Source organism: Zingiber officinale, chromosome 2B, assembly GCF_018446385.1.
Source record: "Zingiber officinale cultivar Zhangliang chromosome 2B, Zo_v1.1, whole genome shotgun sequence".
NCBI lineage: Eukaryota > Viridiplantae > Streptophyta > Magnoliopsida > Zingiberales > Zingiberaceae > Zingiber > Zingiber officinale.
Window position 1 is genome coordinate 108,599,293 of NC_055989.1, and position 20,509 is coordinate 108,619,801.

At 39.7% G+C, this 20,509-nt stretch overlaps 2 protein-coding genes across 2 annotated transcripts; both read left to right on the forward strand.

Moving 5' to 3' along the window:
• Positions 1-1,943: 1,943 nt before the first annotated feature.
• Positions 1,944-8,606, forward strand: LOC122046737 (silicon efflux transporter LSI2-like). Its single transcript, XM_042607580.1, has 3 exons — positions 1,944-3,516; positions 3,688-3,877; positions 8,021-8,606. Exons 1-3 carry the CDS (start codon positions 2,371-2,373, stop codon positions 8,281-8,283), a joined length of 1,599 nt encoding a protein of 532 aa, XP_042463514.1. The 5' UTR covers positions 1,944-2,370; the 3' UTR covers positions 8,284-8,606.
• Positions 8,607-9,671: 1,065 nt separating this feature from the next.
• On the forward strand, positions 9,672-11,595 carry LOC122046736 (cytokinin hydroxylase-like). Its single transcript, XM_042607579.1, has 3 exons — positions 9,672-10,238; positions 10,312-10,914; positions 11,009-11,595. Exons 1-3 carry the CDS (start codon positions 9,708-9,710, stop codon positions 11,474-11,476), a joined length of 1,602 nt encoding a protein of 533 aa, XP_042463513.1. The 5' UTR covers positions 9,672-9,707; the 3' UTR covers positions 11,477-11,595.
• Positions 11,596-20,509: the final 8,914 nt, after the last annotated feature.

A 20,509-nucleotide genomic window follows, 5' to 3' on the forward strand; every position in this document is an offset into this window, starting at 1 on the left:
ACTTATTGGATCGAATCGCACGTGAGAGGGGGGGTGAATCACGTAGTTTTGAAAAACTTGTTCTTTTCATTTTGAGATCAAAGTACACAGTGGGAAAACATAGAAATTAAAAAGAACAAGAAGACAGAGATAGGCACAGTTAGTTTTACTTAGTTTGAAGCCTTTGGTGATTCCTACTCCAAGACCCAGGTTCCTCTGACCTATCGATGGGTAATATACTAAAATACCTCTTCTGAAACCGCCGAAAGAGGGGATCGAGTACAATGAAAGAATAAAAAAGAGTGTAACACACTAGACTTTTCTTTATGTAATAATTAAGTACAGTATTAAAATTTCATTACCCAACACCCTCGAAGATGATCGGATCAGGCTCAGTGTTGGACGACTCCTTAGCAATAGTCGGGCATAAGAGTTGTGTCTTGAATGCTGCTCAAACGGGGCTTATATAGGCTGTGGAAGGTGCCTTTAACCTCCTCCAAGGCGCCTCTACAATAAAGTTTATCCCCCAATCTTCGATGATGATAAAATCTACAAACTTTGAGTTTTATCCTCTGGAAGGTGCCTTCAAAGCTCTTCAAGGCGCCTTCCAGCAAGCTCAATGCGCCTTCAACTACTGGTTTGACATAGCAATCTTCCGAAGGCCATAACTTTTGACTCCAAACTCGGAATCAAGCTTTGTCAGTTGTCACGCATGTAGAATATGAAGGTCTACGTTTGTCTCTACAACATAAAGTTAGAAAAATATATGCATGAACAGTTTATAAATATTTATGAGTTAGATCATGTCTTCACAAGACTAGAATCTAGTCAGGATCTCAATTTAGGTTTCCGAAATGGACCTAAATTGGATCGACGCCTACTGTCCACCCAACCGAGACATGTCCTCACTTAGCCACTCTCCTCAAGTGACTTACCTTCACTTATCAATTTGTAGTCTATCGACTAACCTCTCGACCTACTAGGTCTTCGTGCTAGTTGTCAGGTCTGCAGACCCAACTGGACTTCAGCTGGACTTCTTGCTAGATATCAAGTCGACCCTTTTACCTATCTGGATTTCGCAACAACTATCGGGCCCCGTAAACCTAGTTAGATTTCAGTCTGGTATCAACTGTCAAGTTTTTTAGATCTGTCAACTCCTGCACAAGGTTAGACAAACACCGCATCTAACTCTAATCTATTTGTCATACAACAAAATCTAATTATCAGTACAACCTACACCAACATATATAGTTCATGATCTTGTCGATCCACATTGGTGCAATCCCCAGCTTGGCCATCATTGCTTTCAAGAATAGCCATTCAATTGAATCAAAAGTCTTGCTCATATCAAATTTTCTGTGATTACGCATCTAATGAATACACTCAAAATCCAACATGATGTTATCACTTATTATCTTGCTTGGTATAAAAATGCTCTAGAAATCATTAATGATCTATTCTAAAGTGAGGTGGAGGTGGTTAGTGAGCACTTTAGCCACTATCTTGTAAATAACTTGGCACAGACTTATTGGCTAAAATTCTTTCATCAGCATAGGGTTGTCCATCTTTGATATTAATGTAACCATGGTATCGCTCCATTCTATCATTGGTTCACCCCTCATTTAGGAATTTGAGTTATGCACGTGTGGTATCCCTTTCCAGTTCTAGGATTTTTGATAAAACAATGCAAACGTTCAATCTGGTCTAGGAGCCTTATTAGGGTGCATATGAAAGAGCGCTCTTTTCACCTCATCCTCTGAAAAATGGTGCACACAGCATGGAGTGATTATTTAGAAAATACACTTTACCGTTTACCATCACATTCCGTCCCGTCTTTACGAACCAGAGGATTATTTTTATGCGGAGCTCGATACAGATCTTCCAGATTAATCAGCGCAAACGAAATATCTTACGCCAACTAAATAATAATAATAATTAAGAAAGCGAGCAAAATGGAGTGATTCCCAAATCATGATTGTTCGATCAATAATTGCTATCACTCTCGTGAAATGATGGCCGACGCAGATCCAGTTGTTGTGTGGACTCTGGAGCATCTCATTGAGTCATGTGGGGCATTTGCCAGCGACGAGAGACGACGCCATGGCCAGGAGACGGCCAGCAACTCGTTCCTTTTCTGTGCTATTGATTGCACGATTCATTTCTCCCCCACCCCCACTGACTCACTCAATCCGTCGACAAAGATCGAATTTGTTGCTTTGCTCTGCTGAGGATCAAGGAAGCAGCAGCAGGGATTCTTCAGTTGTTGTGTGATGGCGACAAGATTTCGAAGAACTCGTTTGTAGGTGCGCACGATCTCTTGTAGGTCTTGAAATAAAACTCGCATTTTTGGATCTTTTCGTTGTTTTTGTCATCTTCTAAAAGATATCGAAGATGGCGTTGGCTCCCACTGTAATGGTAGTTTTGGGATCCCTAGCTTTTGGGATCTTCTGGATCTTGGCCGTCTTCCCGGCGGTGCCTTTCCTGCCTATTGGCCGGACCGCCGGATCCCTCCTCGGCGCCATGCTGATGGTCATGTTCCGGGTCATCTCCCCTGAGGAAGCTTACGACGCCATCGACCTCCCCATTCTCGGCCTGCTCTTCGGCACCATGGTCGTCAGCGTCTTCCTTGAAAGAGCCGACATGTTCAAGTATTTGGGGAAGCTGCTCTCCTGGAAGAGCCGAGGCGGCAAGGACTTGCTCTTCCGAGTCTGCCTGATCTCAGCCCTCTCCAGCGCCCTCTTCACCAACGACACCTGCTGCGTCGTCCTCACCGAGTTCATCCTCAAGATCGCGCGGCAGCATAACCTGCCCCCGCAGCCCTTCCTTCTAGCCCTAGCTTCCAGCGCCAATATCGGTTCTTCCGCTACTCCCATCGGTAACCCGCAGAATTTGGTCATAGCCGTCCAAAGCAAGATTTCCTTTGGCAAATTCCTGCTGGGCGTCCTTCCCCCCATGCTTCTTGGGGTGTTTCTCAATGCCGCCATTCTTCTAATTTACTACTGGAAGAAGTTGTCCGATGAGAAGGATGTCGAGGTAGCCTCTGTCTCTGCAGTGGCTGGCATAGGGGATCAGTATGTCGCATCTCACCACCGGTTTTCACCGGCAACAATGTCACACAAAGATTGGGATTCCATGGTTCCCTGCTCATCAGTCGATGGCAATTTTGCTCATGTTGAGACTTTGAGGAATCGAAGAATTTCGACCGAATCTTACTCGCATTCTGTCTCGAGCAGCAAAGCTGAGTTAACAATGCCACTAAATGGATTCAATGAGGAAGCTCAAGCTTCAATGAGTTACACAAGAAGTGGTAGTTCAATGAAAGGGATGAAGGATGAAATTCTATTCTACTCGTCCGAGGAGAAGGAAGCTACAATTGAGAGATGGAAGGTACTCCTATGGAATTGGTTAGTCTATCTTGTGACTATCGGAATGCTTGTTTCCCTTCTGATGGGGGTAAATATGTCGTGGTCGGCAATAACTGCTGCTCTTGCTCTCATTGTACTGGACTTCAAGGATGCTCGACCTTGTCTCGAGAAGGTAATCAACTTGCTTGCATTTGACATTCATATTAAAAGTAAACCTTGTGCTTTGCATAGTTGAAGATGAATTCGGTTCATTATTTTGCTGCAAACAACATTCTTTTCATCTACAAAGAAGTGTATGACTATGAGTTTGAATTGGGTAATAATGTTTGTGATTATTAACCAGGTTTCGTATTCATTATTGATATTCTTCTGTGGGATGTTCATCACGGTTGACGGCTTTAACAAAACTGGCATACCGAGTGCTTTGTGGGATTTAATGGAACCCTACGCACGCATTGATACTGCCAGTGGGACTGCAGTGCTAGCTTTTGTTATTCTTTTTCTCTCTAATGTTGCCTCCAACGTACCAACCGGTAAGTGAACTTCAATTCTAAGACCACCTTGATGCTGTTCATACATAATAGAAAACTAGAGGTTGAGATCAAAGTTTGATGCACAGTATTTACTTAGTTTCTATTTCATTATAATAATCAATATCTGAGTTGGCAGAAAGTGTTTATTCGACTTACTCGCTAAATTCAAGGAAAAGTCGTTGGACCAGATGATATTTCGATAGAGGTATGGAAGTGCCTAGGGAAATAAAGTATTGAATGACTTACAAAATTATTTAACATGATATTAAAAATAAAAAAATATCTAATATCTAATCAATGAAGGGTAAATATTCTAGTTCCCTTATATAAGAATAAGGGAGGCGCACAAAATTGCACAAACTATTTGGGTATTAAACTAATGAGTCATACCATGAAACTTTGGAAAAGAGTAATATAAAAAGGATTAAGGAAGGAGACCACGGTGATCGAAAATCAATTTGGGTTTTGTTCGCGCAATCAACCTCCAAGGTTTTAATGTTTGACAAATATGTTTAATAAAGCTTGATCAAGGGAAGTCCTACTCGCGACTAGACAAGGGTGAGAAGTACCGAGTGACTAGTCCTAACTACGGTTAGACAAGGGAAGTCCTAGTTGCGGCTAGGCAAGGGAAATCTCGATAGATCGTGAAAACCTGGTAGAAGGATTCGATAGGTCTGGAGGACCCGATATCGAATCCTTGGTGGGTCGATCCAATGCTGAGTCTTGGTGAGTGAAGTCAGGTGGAGAAACCCTAGGGAGTGGTAACTTTAGGTCCTGGTGAGTGAAGCCAGGTAGAGAAAACTCTAGAGGGAGGTAACTCTAGGTTCTGGTGAGTGAAGCCAGATGGAGAAAATCCTAGGAAGAGGTAACCTTAGGTAACGAGAAGTCTTACAGGAGTGAACTCCAAGCAAGGTTGATCGGATGGTTTCCGATCGATGTTTAGTTTTACCATAGTATTCTGTATTAATATTATTGTTGCTGGCTAATCTTAGTGGATCAGGCGATCACACTGTGAGTAGATAAAGTTCAAACAGGTCTGGAAGATCAAATGTTTAGCAGGTAAGTTGAGATAAGCAACTAGATAGGAGTGACGGTAAAATCGTGTTCCAGAAGGGAACAAACCCTAGGTCGTTGATCCAACTAAAGAAACCGGAAAGGTTTCCAAGTTGAGATCAAGACAGTTCTACTGTCAACTACTATTCATGCATCTTACTAGTCATACTGTGCTAACCTATGTTTTGCAGGAACATATTTTGTTTAACTCTATTTTGCAAGAACCGGCCTTATCGGTTGACCGAATCTAGGGATCGAATCAGGTTGACTCAAATTAGAGATCAAACCAAAGAAGAGTTCGGTCAGAAACCAGATCGGTCGACCGAACCAGCAGATCGGTCGACCGAACCTTAATGATAGGGCATTAAGCACAAATCAGATCAAGTCGAAGTAAAGAAAGAGACCAGGCTGATCGGTCGACCAAACCGAGGGATCGATCGACCGAATGATCACCTCATTAATGATGTATTAAGTGCGAATCTCGGCGAACAAGACAGTTGTTCGGTCGACCGAACAAGTTGATTGGTCGACCGAACCATTAAAGCTCATAATGCGCAAGGATCAGATCTCATCAAAGAAGGAAAACACATGATTCAGTCGACCGATAGAAGGTTCGGTCGACCGAACGGATCAGTCGATCGATGGGTTTATCAGTCGACCGAACCATGATTATAAAAGAGGAGCTCGAGGTCTGAGGCAGGTATCAAGTTTTTGGTTCACCTCTGTGCAAAAGCTCTGCTCAGGCTACTACTCTGCAAGACATCTTCAAACAAGCTACTACTCCGACAAAACGCCAACGATCTTCATCTATACTCTTTTTCGGTATACTTTATTTTAACTTGCATTGTACTTAAATTCAAATAAGATAGTAGTCTGTTACTATCTTATATTCAATCTATACGAATTGTTTCTTTTCGAAAGTTTCGGAAAGAAGAGTTTTAGTTGATTGTCCAACGGTGCGATCAGGATCGTGGGCCTTGAAGTAGGAGTCAACCTAGACTCTGAATCAAGTAACCAAAACTTGTTCTTTATTTTTCGCTGCACTACTCTTGTTTCAACACTTAAAAGAAAAAGTTTTTAATGTGTGATATTCAACCCCCCCCCCCCCTCTATCGCATCTTTCTCATCCTTCACTTTTATGCCTGGAAGGTCAACAATAAAAGCTATATATCTTCTTAGACGACTAATTGAAAAATATAAGGAGCAAAAACAAGATTTACGCATGGTATTCATTGACTTAGAACAAACTTATGATAGAGTCTCAAGAAAAATTATATGGAGAATTATAGAAAAGAGAAGTGTTAGCGTAACATATATTGAACTAATTAAGGATATGTATAAGGATGTAACAACCAGAGTAAAAAACTTCATGCAGAGTAACTGAATCATTTCGGATAAAAATATGGTTACATGAAGGATCAACTCTAAGTTTACACTAATTATGGATGAACTCACTGCACATTCAATAGACACTACTGTGGTGCATATTGTTTGCAAATGATATTGTTTTGGTAGATGAAACATATGATAGAGTAAATGTTAAACTAGAATCTTAGAGATAAAGACTAGAAGAAAAATATTTTAGGCTGAGTAGAATAAAGACAGAATATATGAAATTTAAGTTTAACAAATTAGACTAATGAGATAATTATTAAGATAGGAGATGACGAGTTGCTTTAAACTGAGAGTTTTAAATATTTAGGATCTTTTTTGCAAAATGATGGAGGAATTGAGGCAAATGTCTTACATAGAATACAAGCAAGATGGTTGAAATGGAGAAGAGCGTCATGTATTTTATGTGATTGTAAAGTACCTCTAAAACTTAAAGGAAAGTTCTACAAAATCACAGTTAGACCTGCTATATTATATGGAGTTGAATGTTGGGCTATGATTCGAGCACATGAGTAGAAGATGAGAGTTGTAGAGATGAGGATGTTAAGGTGGATATGTAGACATATAAGGATGGACATAATAAAAAATGAGAGCATTGAAAAAAAAAATCGGAGTTGCATCTATTGAGGAAAAACTCCGAGAGCCACGTTTAAGATGGTGAGGCATATATTTAGATGACCAATAAATACTCCAAGCAAGCGATGTGAAACTATGATAAACACGCACATTAAACGAGAAAGAAGAAGATCAAAAAAGACTTAGTTAGCAACAATAAAATAAGATAAATTTTATTTAAATATAGATGATGATATAGTAGGGATAGAACCTAATGACGTAAAAGGATCCATATAGTCGACCTCACCTAGTGAGATAAGGTTTGGTAGTTGTTGTTGTACTCACTAAACTCATGCTTGTCACCTTTTGCAAATATCCACTTCGCCACAAGCCACATCTTCTTAAGCAATAAATTAGATTTCAAATAATGACACTTTGTGTTGTAAACAAGATAAGCCGAATCGAGCTTGATGGTGTTCAAGGTTGTTTGATAAAGCAACTGAGTTAAGTCAAGTCTAAAATAAAACAAGCCATAGAAATGATTGTTCAAGTTTGATTTGATTTCTTTATTACAAGCTTGAGCTTGGTTCGTTTACATGTTATCGAGCTCTCAATTAAACCTTATTTGATTGTAGCTGAACATATATGTGTTCAAGCTTTTTCATTTAGTTTAACGAGTTATTTAAACTTGTTCATTTAATTGACTTTATATGTATTGAATTAACATAAACAAATCCTTACTAACTTAAATACCAAATTTATTCATGAACGTTTGGTTTATTTAACTCCCTAATGACACTTGAGAATATGTAGGTTCAGATCTGTCATTTTCTATCATGTGTAGTTGATTATACACAAACTGAAAACTTGCTGTCACATTCCTCCAAAAGTTTATTTTCATGAAGTTTCTTTCCCATGCTAATACCTCTCTCCGATACCCCATCTCTTTACTATATAATGAATCTCGAGCCATGGAACACATGAATTTCTAAAAACTTGAATGTTGATCCTTAGCAAACATTAGGACAGTGTCAACATACTTCCATATTAATTTCGATAAGAATTGTGGCATTGTCTCAATTTGCTTGCTCGCAAGTGTCAATGAACATGTAACTAATACCAAACTGTATGTGCTTGCTCCAGTTCTGTTGCTTGGAGCTCGGGTGGCTGCTTCTGCTGCAGAAATTTCTCCAGCTGAAGAGACCAGGGCATGGCTGATGTTGGCATGGGTAAGCACAGTCGCCGGGAATTTATCACTTCTTGGATCCGCTGCCAATTTGATAGTATGCGAGCAGGCTCGCCGTTCTCAATCTTTTGGCTACAATCTCTCTTTTCTGACGCACTTGAAATTTGGATTCCCGTCGACGATTATCGTCACGGGTATCGGTTTGCTACTTATGAGATGAGAAGTTATAGAACAATTGATTGGGAGACAACATACTAGGATTGTTATCTGTCCAAGAACGACGGTATGTTGTGAACTAAATGTGCATCTTTTAGGAAGGAAGGAGTCTGAATGAGTTTAGCGATCGTACTTCTCTCATCTGTTTCGATTGTTGTTATCATGAATATTGAGAGATGGAATATGGAAGTCAAGATTTTGGATAACTTAAGGAATAAAGGTTCTGTATTCTCTATTTTTCTTGTTCCTCCTCTTTAAGCTTGAGCAGAGCAAGCTAGGTGGAATGGATAGCCTGGATCGAGAATCGAACCGTTGGGATGACACGATGAAGATAGAAGGAGAGAAAGAAATAGAAGAAGAGTTGTGAATGGTGAAATGCCAAAGGCCCTCCCCCTTTATAGTGAACTGAAATGGCATCTACCTTCCTTTTCTTCATCACTTCAATACAAGTTAATATTTGTATCCGGAACAGAAATAATTATGATTTAATAAATTAATGGGACAAAAAAAACTATTAAGATCAATGATTGCATCCTGGTTGATTGTGTTCTATTTTAAGATGTTGACTTTTTGCGTGCGAAGATACTTTAATATGGGTAGGTACTGAACACTATGATTCTGTCTCTTTATCCATATCTTGAGAAGAATTCAGTGCCGTGTTTAACTTCTCTTACGAAATTAAAAAAAAAAGTTTTATATCTTACATGGCAATTGAGGACGCATTTAAAATTTGGAATTCTTGCATTTCAAAACTAATACCACTTTAAAATGTTAAAATCAACGCTACAGTGATACTGTTTTTTAAATCGAAAAACATAATTGTGTTGTTTTTTGAAATCCAATATGATAGTCATTGGTGGGAGGGAGTAAAATATAAAATAAATTTTAAAAAAACTATTATATATGTGTATATATATTTCTCTCACAATCTCAGCTACTGGTGCAACGTGCAATTGAGCACCAACACGAGCGGGTGGTCCCCGGTCCTCCTTTTCCGTGGTGGGGCCGCCTCCATTCGGCAGCTATAGATTTTAGACAAAGATTTAGGCATTTAGCCGGAAGATTGCACGTGCCGGAAAGATCTCACGGCCACGATATCTTGAAAATTGAACTCGACCTCCCGGTTCGGTCGACACTGAGCCCGTGTTCCTTTTCACCGTCCGATTCAGATCCTAGTTGATCGGACGGTTGGACGGGGAGCTTTGCGTGACTTTGCCAACGAGCCACAAACTCCGATCGGCTCGGTCTGAACAATCTAGACGCCGATCACATCCCTCCCGTTGACGTTTAAAAGTCAACAGTAAATCGTCGAGTAGGTTTGACCGAAGTGGTGCGCGGAACTCTCCTCGTGCTATAAAAGTCAAAGGAAGGCAGCTCAGATCCCTCGTTATATTCATCGGAGCTAGTTGGCGATCCTTGAACTTGTCGATGACGTTGTGCATGGGTCAGGGATTGAGCATGGCAATCAAGGGAGCCGGCCTGCTCCTCTTCCTCGTCGGAGCCGTCTTCATCTTCTGGCTGTCACCGCTCCGGCGCCGCCGCCGCCTGAGGCAGAGCGGCCTCGACGGACCCCTTCCCGTTTTCCCTCTAGGAAACTTGATGGAGATGAGTAGGAAGAGAGAACAAGAACCAGTGCCGCCAGCTTCTCCGGCCGGCGGCGGTGCCTCCGTCTCTCACGATATACACTCTTCCGTGTTCCCTTACTTCCACCGGTGGAGCAAAACTTACGGGAAAGTGTTCGTCTACTGGCTCGGAACAGAACCGTTCTTGTACGTCGCCGACCCGGAGTTCCTTCGGCAGGCCACCGCCGGCGCCATGAGCAAGAAATGGGGGAAGCCCAACGTGTTCAAGCGCGACCGGAAGCCCATGTTCGGCAATAGCCTTGTCATGGTCGACGGCGATGACTGGGCACGCCACCGCCATATCATCTCGCCGGCGTTCTCCGTCACCAATCTCAATGTAATCGATCACCGATTAATCCGTTAATCTTCTTGTTTGTAGCTCTGTTCGATGTTAATTAGCGATGGTGCAGAGTATGACAATCTTGATGGCGGAGACGACGGAGAAGATGTTGAGGGAGTGGAGCGGGAGGGTGGCGGCTGGACTCCCGGAGATGGACGTGGAGAAGGACATCACGGAGAACGCGGCGGAGATCATCGCGAAGGCGAGCTTCGGAATGAGCGAGGAGAAGGGGAAGAAGGTGTTCGAGAAGCTGCGGCGGATGCAGGCGATGCTGTTCCGGACGAACCGCCTCGTCGGCGTGCCCTTCGGCGACCTCTTCACGGCGGCGAAGTCGTACGAGGCGTGGCGGCTGGGGAAGGAGATCGACCGCTTGCTCTACGCCATCATCGACGCCAGGAAGTGCCAGAATTCGCATAATGACGGCGACCAGGAGGATCTGCTCGGGCTGCTGCTGAAGCAGGGGCGCGAGTTGACGACGCGCGAGCTGGTGGACGAGTGCAAGACGTTCTTCTTCGGCGGGCACGAAACGACGGCGCTGGCGCTGACGTGGACTCTACTGTTGCTGGGGCTCCACCCTGAGTGGCAGTCGGCGCTGCGGAAAGAGGTCATGGAGGTCACCGGAGAAACAGAGACGGCGGCGCTCGACTCCGCCGCGCTCTCTAAGCTCACCAAGGTCAGTTTTTTTAATCAAAAAAATTAGAATTTTTAAACGGTTGATGGAAAAAAAAAATATCGATTTTTTAAGAATTTGGGGCGAACGTATGCAGATGGGGTGGGTTTGGAACGAGGTGCTGAGGTTGTACTCGCCGGCGCCCAACGCGCAGAGGCAAGCTCGGGCGGAGGTGCAGGTGGGGGAGGTGGCGATCCCGGAGGGGACAAACATGTGGGTGGACGTGGTGGGGATGCACCACGACAAGGCGCTCTGGGGGGACGACGCGAACGAGTTCCGGCCAGAGAGGTGGTCAGGGGAGGTGGCGTCAGCGGCGGCGGAGCGCGGTGGGTGTCGACACAGGATGGGGTTCCTGCCCTTCGGGTTCGGGGGCAGAATCTGCGTTGGGAGGAACCTGACGGCGATGGAGTTCAAGATCGTGCTCAGCCTCGTGCTGCGAAGGTTCGCGTGGTCGGTGTCGCCGGCGTACTCCCACTCGCCGCGGATCATGCTGTCGCTCCGCCCATCGAACGGCGTTCGCCTCATCCTTCGGAACTTCAACGAAGAAGAGGACAAGAAATATTAAATAAATTATAATTATCTTTAAATCATGGTATAATTAATAATTATTTTTGTTTTGTGTATTTGTAAACCGGCGACTGTGTGTTTAATTATTTAAATTAATAAAAACATGATTAGCAAAAATAGTTTTATTATTTTAAAAAACTTCATTTAATTTTTTCTTTCATTAATTAAATAATTCGATTCTAAAGTACTAAATCGATGATTAATAGTAAAATAATATATTTTATGTACAGAGATAATAATGAATATCTCAATTGGATTAGATGAAAATTCAACCTTAATTTAATAAACACATCTAAAGAATCTTGATAAGAATAAATAAATATGAAGACATGTAAACTTTCTACTTTAATACTTTTTATTTTTACCAAAGTCAAGATATCCCTAATTGCAAAGCTAAATAGGTCACTTGTTAGGTTGAACGCCTATAGTCAATTTATATATAAAATATAAAGACAACTTTATCTTTAAAATATATATTTTATGTTATTTTTCATCGTAAAACTAGACTTGTTCAAATTTTATTACTATAATAGTTTGGTCAAAATTATTATAATATAAAATAAAATAATTTTAACTTTACTCTAATATTATTATAATAATTTTGATCAAAAAATATAGTTAAAATTACTATAATAATATTAGAATAAAGATATTTTTAAATTAAAAAAAAAGATTTTAATAATAAAAAAATAAGATTGCTACTAAATAATATGTATAATATAATGGTAAAACATTCAAATGAACAATTAAGAAGAGTAGATATAAATTTCATTAAGGGTAAATATTTAAGAGATTTACCCTCGAATTTACCAAGTAGATAAATTAAGAACAACAAAAATTACCAAATATATATTGATATTTTATAATAATATGCGATTGTGATAGATGAATTTGCTAGATTAATCCCGCAAGGAAGGAGATTGTATTTGATGTTGAGGTCTTGTAAGGTAGCACCTAGGAAGTGAAATCAAAGTCATATAATGTTCAAGAGATTGTGTTCAGAATTATAAGGTGCTCGGAAAGTGGAGTAAGAGTTGGAGTCAGAAGGTACTTGGAATTGGATTTCGAATCTGAATATTCTCAAGAATCGGTGACAAAACCATAAGATGCTCGGAAAGTATGTCTAAACTTAGAGAGTGTTCGGGAGTTAGGCGGGTGCAGAGCCCTATAGTAAGAGAAGCATAGATTTTGTTTGGTTTGGAGGCAATAAAAGTAATTGATAATGACTATTATAGGTGCAGGTTTCAGGTGACCATTGAAAAATAATAATGGTAGTTGACGACCGTTACAAAAGGAGAATATTAATGTTATAAAGGGTGTCGTTACATAGTAATAACTTTAAAAGAAAGATTATAATTAAGAAGGGGAGGCAAATGTTCATTCTCATGCTCACTTTTCATACATTTCATCTACTACATTTTTACTATTTTTTTTTTCGCTCTTGTTGATTTTGGGAAGAAAAACCTTTTATTTTGATACAATGTACAGACGTAACATTTAAACATCAATATACCCGTAGTACTTAGTTGACTTAGTTGAGAGCTTTCGAATTTTGTTATATCATAATTGACGTCGTCTATGAAAAACTAGAGATAAGACATTGAAATTAAGATGAAGGGAGAAGGGCGGCCTCATACCTCAGTGAGATGGATGGTAAAATCAAAACATAACGTGATCTCAAAGTCTTGCATGAGGTCGTTCCTCTCTTTCTCCGTGACTGTAACCATCGCCTCCTCTAGGACTGTTTGGGGGCAGCTGGAACCGCTATCCCCTCTGCCTGGTTGATCGATGATGGCTCTCCCTAGTGGTCTTCGTCGACATCCTCAATGTTGGATGCCAGTTGTTCTTCTTCGTCACCATGACTGTTCGTGTGCTGATGTAATTGTCGCCTCTTTTGCAACATGTAACATTCTGATCGCTTTGCCACTAATTTTGTTGGATTTGATATTTTCCAAAAATATGATATGGTTGGAGAGCATGGGGTCATTGCTCCTGACCATGATTGATGCTATTTTCATCCATGTTGAAGATCTCTCCCATTCTCCATGGTCACCGCTACCTCTGCCAAGCCCTTATCACGATGAACTTTTACTTGGGGTCATTGATGCTAATGCACAGTGGGACAACGTTGATGCTTCTGACTTTGATACTTGGCATTTGAAAAAAGAAATATGAAACCCTCATGATGTGAAGATTATTCCAAATGTTGAAATTATTAATGAAGATGAGAAAAAATACTGCTTTTCAGATGATACGGTGGATATAATGTCGGCACACCTAACCTCAAGTGGGTTGCAGACGCCTAACTATTGTCTGAGCCTGAGTGCGTTGCAGGCGATATACGACTGCCTGAGATCGAGCCCGAGCAAGAGCAACCTAATCAAGAGGGTGCCAAGGTGGCAAAGGCATGAGAAGCTCATTCTCTGATCCTACGTGTTGTGGGAGGTGGTGCCCAACATCTTGAAGATGGACAAGGCATCATTGATCGCCGACATCGTCGTCCACATCACTGAGTTGCAACTAAGTGTTGGAGAAATGGGGGTCGCACTTCCAAGTGTGTGAAGCACTAGGTCGACAGCGGCGTGACTGGTGAGGAGATCATCATATGCATAGGTTGCACGCTGCGAGCACTTAGCGGGGAACATTATCCAGGCCTTGAAGCAGTCAGACGTCAAATTGATGAATTTGAAGGCCACTATGGGAGGCAACAAAGTGAGATGGAAATAGAAAATAATATGAATGTTGAAGCAATAGAATCATAAGATCCTAAATGTGTTCGTTAATAAAAGACACAAGACCCACTCCAAATGGCCCACCTCATGCATTCATCAAGTTGAGCACTCCATTGTGGCAAGGTGGGACCTATTTTTTTCCTTTTATATGTAATATTGCCAAGCACCCTGTCTAATAATCTTACCAAAGGTTGGACCCACTCCTTAATGAACCATTACTAGTGCAATAATGTCAAGCACCCACTTCTTCATTGATGATGCGAAGCACCATTGCCAAAGATGGACCCACTTTTTCTAAAAAGAAATAAAAGGTTGAACACTAAGATGAGAAGATTATGTTGTTGAGCATCATATCATTTTCCAAAGTTGTCCATCGCCCGAGTTAGGAGTGAACATTCGGTTAATTCGATTCTTAAATTAACTGAATTAATCAAAAATTGATTTAGTATTAGCTAACCGAATCAAATTAAAATTTTACTAAAATTGAATTAACCGAATTAGTTATTTCAGTTAATACCGAATTAACTAAATTTGTTTAAAATAATAATAAAAAGAATTTATATAAAATTAATATCAAATTAACCAAATTAACCGAATGCTCACCCTAGCGAGTACTAAAGCATACCAAACATTATAGTTACGAGCTATTTTGCTTGCCTGAGTATGCTGGGAAGCCAGAGGCTTTAAGAGTTTAAATTTGAGCTGAACGATGCCAATTATAAGTGGATGCATCCTCTAATACAAGGGCATCTTTTGGGAAAAAGGCATGATAGCTTTTATCACTCTTTTCATATAAGGTAATATGTCAACATCGAAAAGTATGTTATTCTATTCAATATCGCTTATTTCTGATTCTATCCTTTAAGGTTTGGTTTGAGCGTTGGGAGGTTTTTGTCGAGATCTACTTCGGCCCCTGTCTAACTTTTTTCTTGTGATCATAAATTTTAGATCTTCTATACAAGCGGTATTAAAACTAACATTATTTAATAATATTGAAAATATTTTATGAGTTAAGTCATATTATTCTAAAACTAAACATAATAATTGTGTGATGTTATAAGAAGTATGTGATTCATCAAAAACTCTATAAGCTAATAATTTTTTTTGAAGGTTCCAAAAGTTATCGATCACATGTCACACTCATATGGGAATGTGTTTATCAATAATTATTCCAAATAGCGTAACATAAAAAAACTTTATTATTTAATTTACTAAATTCATCAATTAAATTCTTTTTTTCATTACTTTACTAATTTTTAATTATATGAGTAAGTGTAGTCCTAAAAACACATTTAGCACATAGATTAAAAAATTCTTTACAAAAATCTTCCAATGTCCATTTAGATCCAAGACTAAAAGAAACTATTCTATGGAAATAAATTTAGTTAATGGTGCTCTTAATTTATTATCAGAATATAAAAAAATTCAGAATTAGTACTACCGCTAGTTAAAAAAAATTAAATAATTATGTTTGAGAATAGTCAAGTCCATATGTATTTCGTCAAGTGCTTCGATTTTACGTGTCGTTTCAACGACTCATAGTTGTGTCTAGCATAGAATTTTAGGAAGCAATGCGATGTTTACATTTTGCATGCAAATCTCCCGATGAATGTGTGACATTCTCAAAATGTTTAGTAAAAATAGAATTTTTAGAGGAATTTTTCAAATCTTAGAAGTAATTGCATCAGTACTTTCTTATGTTTCGGGTGTCAGAAGGTATTCGGTTTCATTATCGATGGCTTGAATGTTGGAGTTCTCGTGCGGATTCATTATTTCCTTTCCCTTCCGAGATCGAGATGATAAACATCTACCTCCATGGCCTCCTTTCATTGTAGTTGAAAGTTGAAGACGAAAGTGCATAGAAATGGAGACTTAGAGTCGCAAACGTGTAGAGAATGTGAAATTGATAATAAGAGTAGAGAAAATGTGTGTGGAAATGTGTATTTGGATAGTAACGGACACTGAATCATAGTCATTGATAAAAAAATGATCAAATTATCTTAACTATTGAAAAAAATATTCCCAAAAAAAATTCTCCCTATCCCCCCCCCCCCTAACTCCGGGCTAGGCGGTTCCAATGGCGAGGGTGGATCTAATGGATGCATATAAAAAAATGGAATCGGCGGGTCAAACCATCAGTTAATGAGCGGTTCATCGATTTTTGGGGGTCTGGAATCGTAACCAGCCCGACATCCTGTCGGGCAGGTTATGGTTCGACCCGTTGACCCGGCCCAAGGTCAGGTTTAGTTACAACCAACCGATATGAAATACAATAATTTATAATTCAAAAATGGAAATAGAGAGAAAAGAAAGCTTAGCTAAGGGTTGTTTAGGAAGGAACTCAAGCTCTAATGATGGACAGATTGTCGTGATGACTCTTTGAACAATGACTTCAGGGTTCCTTAGAAATAGCCAATGACTCTTCGATTCTAAAGTACTAAATCGATGATTAATAGTAAAAATAATATATTTTATTTACAGAGATAATAATGAATATCTCAATTAGATTAGATGAAAATTCAACCTTAATTTAATAAACAAATCTAAAGAATGTTGATATGAATAAATAAATACGAACACAGGTAAACTTTCTACTTTAATAATGTTTTATTATTACCAAAGACAACACGATATCCTTAATTGCAAAGTTAAATAGAGAGTAGATGTCCATAATTCTTTATCTCTTTTTGTTTCCTTTCATAATTTGTATGTCGAATTACGATCTAAATCCGATCAAAATTAACTGTGATTTTCTCTGGGTTCATCTTTCCACCCAAGTTATAGTTTAAATCGAGACAGACAATTAGAAGCCGTCGGCAGTGGGCTAATTGTATGATGTCGAGCAAGGGGTGACCCGTCCACCTTCGACGACCTCCGATCGTCTACCTCAACCCAAACTATAACCTGAATGGGAAGGTAAACACAAGATAGATCACAACCAATTTTGATCAAATTCCAACAATAATCTAACATGCAAATTATAAAAGAGATCAAGAAAGATCAAAGATTACCTACCAGAGAATCTACACTAAACTAAATAGGTCACTTGTTAGGTTAAAATTCCTACAGTCGATTTATATATAAAATATAAAAGACAACTTTATTTTTAAAATATATATTTTATTTTGTTTTTCATCGTATGATAGTCCTATTCAAATCTTATTGCTATAATAGTTGGGTGAAATTATTATAATATAAAATAAAATAATTTTAACTTTGCTCTAGTATTATAAAAATAATTTTGATCAAAATAGTTAAAATTGCTATAATAATATTAGAATAAAGGTATTTTTAAATAAAAAATATTTTAATAATAAAAAATAGGATTGCTACTAGAAAATATGTATAATATAATGGTAAAACATTCAAATGAACAATTAAGAAGATTAGATATAAATTTCATTAAGGATAAATATTTTAGAGATCCATTCTCTAATTTACCTAGTAGATAAACTAAGAAAAAGATTCTTTACGTAATATATATTGCTATTTCTTAATAATCTGCAAATGTGATAGATGAATTTGTTGGGTTAACCTCGCAAGGAAGGAGATTATATTTGATGTTTCTAGGGGATCGGATGGTCGGTTAGAAGGGGAGTTGAATAAACGGCGCCTCCAAATCATTTGTTTCCTACATATTCGTTATTGCGTAAGTGGAAATACAATAACAAATATGAATACGAATACAAATATAAACAAGAAAGAAATGCAAACCGCTAACACGTTCGTTTACGTGGTTCGGAGATAACTTGCTCCTACTCCACGGATGTCCGTAAGATGGACAATCCTTCAATCCATTGGTGGATTAGTCCCTGGAAGCTCCGGTTAGCTCAAACCTCCTTGTGGGTGGATAAACCTCACCACAACACTCACCATGAACACTTGGACACAAGGGAAAGCTTGAGCACTTAGTGACTACTAATTAGGCTTTAACCAAGTTTAATTTCGTCACCTTGGCCGGCCATCCCAAGCTCCTTCTTATAGAGCTTAGAAGAAATCAGCAAGCTGATTTGCCCATTACCAGTCGATTGGTCCTTGCACCAGTCGACTGGTGTCAGCCTAACGACATGCCAACGGCTATCTACCAGTCGACTGGTCCCATGACAAGTCGACTGATCCCAGCCATTTCGGGCATAGAGAGCTTCTGTGCTCACCACCAGTCCACTGATCCCAGTACCAGTCGACTAGTACAACCCTATACATAGGGTTCCCATCCCGAGTACATTTCTCTCAACACTCGGACCCTCACAACTCACTTGACTCTTCTTTGCAGCCTTGACCTCTTGCCTTCAAGCCTACTTCCTTTGGCTCTCGTCCCTCGGATGCATTCAAGCCCGCGGCTCGCCTCCAATGTCGTCCTTCGCGTATGCCTCGAAGTCGCTTCCCTCGGCCCTTGTCCTTGCTGCCTTGTCCACGGTCTCTCGGATGCATACAAGCCCACGGCTCATCCCCAATGTCATCTTTCACCGGACCCGAAGCTATCAACCTGAGTCACATGCGTATCCTGTAGTCCTGCATAACTCAAGTACACATATCAAATACAAGGGTGAACCTAACTTAAACTCTTTGCCCAAACATCAAAACACATGGTCACACGGACCATTGGGATTACTCCAACAATCTCCCTCTTTTTGATGTTTGGCAATACGTTTAAGTTAGGAAAAATATAATAGCAAAACAATATGATAAAAACAATAGACTTACGATGCCAAGGTTACACACTTAGACTTACTCTGCTACACACTTGGACTTACACTGCCGAATGGACTTACGATGTCAAGGCTACACACTTGGACTTATATTGCTGAATAGACTTACGAGGCCAAGGCTACACACTTGGACTTACACTGCCGAAAGAAAATGCAACATGCATTGGAACCTATCCCAAGGTTCCCCCTACACCTAACCTCCCCAATGAGCTAAGATTTTCCCACAAGGATTTTTAAGAACCTATCCCAAGGTTTCCCCTACACAAAGGCATTAAGGTTTTCCCAACTAAACCTTACTTCTCCCCCTTTGTCTAACATTAAAAAAACTCTCCAACAATATCCCAATTGTTGAAAACTTGTCGTCCAAATTGACTCTAAACTCATGTATTTATCCCCCATGGATCTCATATATCTAAACGAGTTGACATGGTCAAGAACAGCGCTGAAAAACACTATCAGGCTGGTATCAGTCGACTGCCCCCTTCGACACAACCTTATAGAAGCATTCTGTGGTTGAAAAATATTGTTACCAGTCGACGGGTATTTGCACCAGTCGACTGATACCCTATTTCTGAAAAAATCAACCTTTTTAGGCCAACTTCAGAAATGCACCAAAAATTCCATAGACCTCCAAAAATTCCCAAACTTTGTGGAGAGGTCTATTGTACCCATGTCTACTTGGGAAAAATACATTACAAAATGTATCTATCACCAATCCCAAGATTGACATAAAATCCAAAACTAGCTAAATGGTTCAATTGAACCTTGACCTAAAGTCCTAGTTTTGGCTTCCTCTTAATGTATTTGCACATACCAACCCACAATGCATCCCTAGCATTGGTTTATATGACATCTATACATCCAAAACCAATTATCATATTATATGACTCTAATGTCATATTTCTAAGCATGAAACACAACCCAATTGTGTCAAATCACTAAGGTTGAGATTCAAATCCGTCTTCAAACCTTTTGGCACATTCCATAACCCATCTAGAATCCCAAGTAGTACCCACTTGAGATCCATTTGCCATGGGTCCCAAATTGACTCTTTGAGCTCCCCCTAGAACTCTTAACTTTAGTCACCTCCCTAGGTGACTCGTCCACAATCGCTAGGTCACATTGATGCACCTCCGATGACACTTGGCCTACAAACCTAACCTTTTTAACCTTGGACACCTTGTCCTTGGTTAACTTCTTCTTACCTTTAAATGACTTTTCCTTGTCATTTATTAGTTTCTCCTTGCTATAGTCATATGCAACCCTAGCATAAGACTTTCCCTTAACCTTAGAAAACTCTCTATTGCCATGATCATTTGCCACCCTAGCATATGATCTCTCCTTGGCCTTGGAGGGACTAGATCGGTATCTCAAGCTCAATCTATCATTGTTGGGTCTTTGGCTACCCAACACCATATTTAATTCCTTAGATCCAACATTGAATCTCTTAAGGAATTGTTCTAACTTATCAAGCTTTTCCCTTAAGGCTTGATTCTCCTTCTCTAGGTTCCTAACCCTAGAGTTAATTTGTCCACATTGGACATTCCTAGACCTACCTAATTTTCTAGGCATATGTCTTCCCTTTTTTGG

Bases quoted from the DNA above. Each gene is read 5' to 3' on its own strand.
- LOC122046737 (XM_042607580.1), top strand. From the start codon at position 2,371: ATGGCGTTGGCTCCCACTGTAATGGTAGTTTTGGGATCCCTAGCTTTT. The intron at 3,517-3,687 runs GTAATCAACTTG...ATTATTAACCAG, and splicing joins CTCGACCTTGTCTCGAGAAG to GTTTCGTATTCATTATTGAT. The intron at 3,878-8,020 runs GTAAGTGAACTT...TGCTTGCTCCAG, and splicing joins TGCCTCCAACGTACCAACCG to TTCTGTTGCTTGGAGCTCGG.
- LOC122046736 (XM_042607579.1), top strand. From the start codon at position 9,708: ATGACGTTGTGCATGGGTCAGGGATTGAGCATGGCAATCAAGGGAGCC. The intron at 10,239-10,311 runs GTAATCGATCAC...GCGATGGTGCAG, and splicing joins TCTCCGTCACCAATCTCAAT to AGTATGACAATCTTGATGGC. The intron at 10,915-11,008 runs GTCAGTTTTTTT...GAACGTATGCAG, and splicing joins CGCTCTCTAAGCTCACCAAG to ATGGGGTGGGTTTGGAACGA.